The 5,782-nt window shown below is 33.7% G+C and overlaps 1 protein-coding gene across 1 annotated transcript; it reads left to right on the top strand.

Annotated features, from left to right (window-relative positions):
* The first annotated feature begins 451 nt into the window (after positions 1-451).
* Positions 452-2,571, top strand: LOC114750965 (dehydrogenase/reductase SDR family member FEY). The gene is made up of 2 exons (XM_028939608.1): positions 452-1,255; positions 1,980-2,571. The coding sequence occupies exons 1-2, from the start codon at positions 515-517 to the stop codon at positions 2,409-2,411; spliced, it is 1,173 nt and encodes a 390-aa protein (XP_028795441.1). The 5' UTR covers positions 452-514; the 3' UTR covers positions 2,412-2,571.
* Positions 2,572-5,782: the final 3,211 nt, after the last annotated feature.

Here is a 5,782-nt window from a genome sequence, read left to right as displayed (position 1 = left end):
TTCTCATCTCCCTCCCTTGTCTGAAACACAGAAAATTATCCGTCCTTAATTGAATTCATGAAACTATTCAAATGTGTGTGTCTGTCTCAATTCCGTTGTGAATGCAACATTGACATTTGCAGTTCTGGAAGGGAAAAAAAAAATGAAGGAACCAACAATTTTTTTCCTTCTCTATTTATGACTTGGTGTATGCGCTTGTTCTGTTAATGCGAATTCAAACTAATATTATTTGGGTAAATGGGTATTTTAAATTTTCCCAATAAAAATTAAATTCTTAAAGAAATCAAAACCCAAAATTAGTGCTGGTCAATTCTGCATACTGGCCAACTGTTTTTGCTATGATTAATGGCTTCGATTAGTTTTGGACTTGGATGCGTCTTCTGATACATGAGGTGCTAGTTATTGCGCACTAACCAAATGGATATTTATCTATTTATGCTACTTATCTTCTTCCTACCACTATACCTACCATTTTCCCGGAAAATCTCACCAAACAGAACTCTGGTTTCATTTCATGGCTTCATCTCCAACTTCCCAAATTGGATTGTCTAATCGGAAACAAAAGCAAGGCTTATCATTCACAGATTATCTAAGAGGTTGGTCTGTTCTCCTCCATGAGATCTTCTTTGAGAAAATCACATCGAGACGCCTCAAAAGCCCTCTGCCTTTACCTCCTCTTTCTGATCTCACAATCATTCTCACTGGTCCCACCAGTGGAATTGGCCTTGAAATTGCCAGAAACTTAGCCTTCTCAGGAGCTCACTTAGTCATGGCGGTAAGAAACCAAAAGGCAGCTCATGACTTAGTAAACCAGTGGAACCGTGAAAGATCTTCTTCTCGTTCTCCCCCTTCTTCTGATACTGATTTTGATGCAGCAAAGCCGCTTAATATTGAGGTGATGAAACTGGATCTTCTCTCTCTGCAATCTGTTGTGAATTTTGCAGAAGAGTGGAATTCAAGGTCAAAACCTGTGAATGTTTTGATCAACAATGCTGGGATATTCTCCATTGGGAAGCCTCAGAGTTTCTCAGAAGAAGATGGGTTTGAGACTCACTTGCAAGTCAATCATCTTGCACCTGCATTGTTGTCTATACTGCTCTTACCATCACTCAAGAAAGGATCTCCTAGCAGGATTGTCAACAACAATTCCGCAGCTCACTTTCTTGGCTTTGTAGATGTAGATGACATGAATTTTACTTCTGGCAGAAGGAAATTCTCAAGCTTCAAAGGCTACTCAAGTAGCAAGCTAGCACAGGTAATTCTGCAGATAACATGTGTTCTTTATTCTGTTTCTTATCTATTTATTAATACTATGGACACTCTCCAGAACAAGTTGTGAATACTGTGATTCATTTCTCAACTCCATGTAATGCATACGAAAATGTGTCTAGTTTAGAGATATTCATGAAATCTTTATATGGATTAAAAAAAATCTCAAAAATATCAATCATTGCCCAAAAAACGAAGTTTTCATCATTGCTTCAATTTAACCACTAAAAATTGAAATCAAACAGATTTCTTCCATAATCGAACTGATTAAATTTATTCCAACATAAGAGAAACTGATTGTGGCCTTTTTTTTTTTTTTTAAGGTTTTTGATTGATTTTGGTTAGTTTGGTTTAGTTTAAGTCTGTTCAATTGGTTTTGCTCAACTTTAAGGAAGCTAGTACAGAAACTGAGATGTGGCCAGTGAAACAGGAAACTTGTAGTAAACTGAAGCCTTTAAGAAAATTATAAAGGACAGGCATGAAACCATTTAAACTATCTTTAAGAAACTTCTACCCATTAAATCGGGCCAAGTAGAGGAGATTCATCATCAGTGGAGTTTACAAAACTTGGGGGGGGGGGGACCATGCTGAATATTTTCTGAAACATTGAGGATAATAATAACTCAAATCTTTTGAAACAAACAAGGAAAACATTGAGAGAATCTGTGATTGTTGTTACTTAACTTTTACTACATTTTCTCACCAAGTAGGTGATGTTCAGCAACATCCTGCAGAAGAAGCTTCCTGCAGAATCTGGAGTCAGTGTAGTATGTGCAAGTCCAGGAGCTGTGAGAAGCACAAATGTTCTTAGGGATGTTCCTAAAATGGTTCAATATGTTTTTCAATCACTGCTATTTTTCATATACACTCCTAAAGAAGGAGCTAGAAGTGTACTTTTCGCTGCTACACATCCTCAGGTTCAAGATTACACCAAGTCCTTAAAGGCTCAAGACTCTCCTGTTTGTGCTTATATAGATCATGACTGTACTTTTGGTTATGTTTCTAAAGAAGCTCAGAACTTTGAGACATCCATGAAAGTTTGGGAAAAGACATTGGATATGATTGGATTTCCTTCCGATGCGGTGGACAAGTTGCTGAGTGGGGATACTGTAGAAGTAAGCAAAAAAGATAGGTCAAATTAAGCTGCGTTGTTGGGATGGTATATGGGTTTTTTCTTTTAGCTTCCACTTGAAACTGAAGCTATATTTCATTCATAATTCTTCATGATTTTTTTTTTTTCGTTTTTCTTTCTATAGGTGACATTTGTTTGAATATTTGGAATTACCCAGAAGGGAAGAATAAGAACATACTATCTAGTGAGGAAAAGAAAGAAAGAAAAAGCAGTGTCAAAATAAGATATAAAATCTATAACAAGTTGGATTTTCGTCAAAAACATTGTTTTTTATTTAACTTTTGTGCAATGTATAAGATTTTTACCTTGTTTATGGTTAAATAATGATGTTCCTCATACTTTCAGTATCTTTTGACTTATCGAAGCCTAAAATTAGGCTTACATACATTTCTTGATCTCTTTAATTTCAAGAAAGTTTCAATTTATACAAAGTCACATATGGGGTGTGAAGAGACTTTTTTGAAAAAGAAAAGGAAGAGCTAAATGAAAAGATCATGAACAGTAAAACAAAGGATTAATCTATTGCTTTTATACTGATCATCCAATGTGCAATCATGTGGACCTACTAGATGACTTACCCTATGAACTTTTAAATTTAAGTAGCAATTTGCCCCAAAAAACTAGAATTCAAAAGAGTGATTAAGTTAGAACTTAGGCCTCAAGGTCAAGCTGTTAACAATCACGTCTAGTTACAAAATATAAAAGCAAATTGAGCTCTTCTTCAAATTAATTGAACTTATTAGCCCATTGCAAAGCAAACAAATTCAAACAAAACAATTGAAGTCCAAAATATATGGACCCTAATTGAAAGAAGGCTTTACACCATTATGCTTGAAGCTCTGATGTTCAAGCCCAAATTATGCTTTTTAGCCTAGAGCCCAATTCAGGTTTACCGCTTCTCTATTATTAAATTGGGCCTTATCCTGGACATCGCTAACTACGCCTTTGCTGAGTTTCCCTCATGCATTTTTTTTTCTTTTTTTAATTAGAGAGAAAGATACTTTTTTTCTTTGGTTGCCTAGAGTATCCTCCCATCCAAGCAATAAGAGACTAAATCTCTCGGGGTATTATTAGGCACCGTAACGGGAATCCCTCCTAATAACTTTTTTTCAATACACACCGCCTCAAGACATGACGTTTAAGGTGCATAAATCCTTTCCACTTGGACCAACACTTATTAGTTTAGTGAGAATGATACTAATGTCCTAAAGTGTAATTAGACTCGCAATCTCCTACTTATAATAAAACTTTCAAACCATTAAGTTACAAAGTTATTGCTTCATACAAAGTGGTCTTTAACTTGGTCGTTGGACCACCAATTCCTAACAACAAATCTTGAATTACTTGGATGCCACTTGGATGCCATCCTGATCTCCACCATTTGTTTGAGTTCAATAATAGATATTAACAATATTGCTCTCCTTGTTCATATTACCACGCCAAGTTTAACATGTCTTGAACCTCTTTTTTAAGTACCTAACATCATTAACTTGGAATGATGTTGAGATGGATAAATTGTTTAGCTTCAGTTTGATGTTCCATTTTCAATGAAAATTTCATAAAAATAAATGGACAGTCGCTTCTGAACTGTTAAAAGATAGAATAAGTGTATTCTAAAGATATTAAACAAGAGAAAAATTATGGAAATTCAACTAAATACTTTTCATTACTTTTAATATCTTGATAAAACCTATCTTTATATAGCACCTCGTTCAAATGTTCGTTCAAGGCTTCAGCACACTACTTCTGGTTTTTAATATAATAGGTTGTTTGAATTTTATTTTGGTGCTAAATATAATATTTCACTCTACTTTGTTTTTCATATTTATCTATTTTTTTCTAGGTAGTTTCTACAATAATGGTAGTTTTAGCCAACACACTTAATTAGTAAGGATATCTTAGAGAAAAAAAACACATATTTATTACAAATAACTAACTTAACTAATTTTAAAAAATTATTTAACTACCTATAAGCACCATAATAATTAACTTTGAGTATATATCTATCTTGGTTGTTCCTTTTGCTTGCAATTTCTTGGAATTATTAATTAACCGATACACACACATATGCTTGTTGGGTAAGTCTAGTTTTGCTTCATTTGAGTCAATCAACAGTTGACTTCCTTTTGAGTTAACATCATTATGGGCAAATCTCATTATGATTATTTTATTTATGATTATACTAGTTGCCTAAAGGTAGGCTTTGCTTGTTAACCAAGTTAGTATCTTGACATGAAATATCACGCATTTATAATCAAAATTTTAGGAGATACTGCTTGTTGATCAAATTAGCAATGTTTTAAGATTGTTTAGAAGCTTTATATATAAAACTTTTCATCCATCATAGAAATAAGATTATTCTCGTAATCTTGAGTTTTTTTTTTTTTAATGAAACTTTTTGCTTGTGGTTCTCAATGGTTTTTGCCTTCAAACTAAGGGCTTTTCACGTTAAATCTGATGTTTTCCTACCATCCCAATGGTTTAATTTCTTAAGTTCCAAAGAGTTCAATTTCTTTGACTACGATTTTGACTTTGACTATTATAAAAAGAGAAGTCAAACTTGGCTGTTTGTAGGGAGTTATATGGTTTTTCTTTAATTTTATCTTTCACATGAAGAAGCTGAAGAAGCTTTATCTTACGTACTCATCATGCTTCACACCTCTTTTTATCTTCTATTTTTATCTTTGTTTTCGGAGATTTTGCTCTCTATAAGCAAAGATATACATGTGTTGAACAAATAGTTGAAAATTTGGAATTACTTAGATATATTAAAAAAAAATACATGGAATTCAGTGCAGAAGAAAAGAAAGAAGAGGCAAAATCAACACAAGATACAAAATCTATAATAAGTAACATTTGTCACGGTTCATAAACAATATCATGTCTTAACTTTAAAAAAAAACTTTATTAAACAAGACAAAAATTTGGGAGGTTTAACTAGAAATCTTTCACACTCAAAGATTCCTTGAACGCCTGCATGGATAACTTTGGGACGATCTCTCTATACTACGTTGTGTTCTTTTTCTTTGCAATTTCTTTTTTTCTTTTTTAATTAGGATGCTTTGCAATATCTTGTGGGTTATTAATTAAGTTGGAATCGATATGTAACTTTTGGGTGGGTTTGATTTTGCTTCTTTTGAAGAAGTAACCTTCAAGTTTCGTACAGAGACCGTCAATGGTGACCATCCTTCTAATATTGTAACATGTGAGTGTGTGTGTGTCTCTCTCTCTCTACACACACACACACACACACACACACATATAAAGGGACACACTTTAACGTTAACACTGGAAGAACCCTAGCTAGTTATTGAATTTAAAATTAAAGCTTGTCACTTTGAGTGCCAAGGGCTGGAGGATTTCCTCACTCAAACGTTCTTT

Source organism: Neltuma alba, unplaced genomic scaffold, assembly GCF_004799145.2.
Source record: "Neltuma alba isolate B1F8T4 unplaced genomic scaffold, ASM479914v2 tig00006710_pilon, whole genome shotgun sequence".
Lineage (NCBI taxonomy): Eukaryota > Viridiplantae > Streptophyta > Magnoliopsida > Fabales > Fabaceae > Neltuma > Neltuma alba.
The sequence above is the reverse complement of the archived record's forward strand: the minus strand, read 5'-3'. Positions and strand labels throughout refer to the sequence as shown.

Bases quoted from the DNA above. Each gene is read 5' to 3' on its own strand.
- LOC114750965 (XM_028939608.1), top strand. From the start codon at position 515: ATGGCTTCATCTCCAACTTCCCAAATTGGATTGTCTAATCGGAAACAA. The intron at 1,256-1,979 runs GTAATTCTGCAG...CTCACCAAGTAG, and splicing joins CAAGTAGCAAGCTAGCACAG to GTGATGTTCAGCAACATCCT.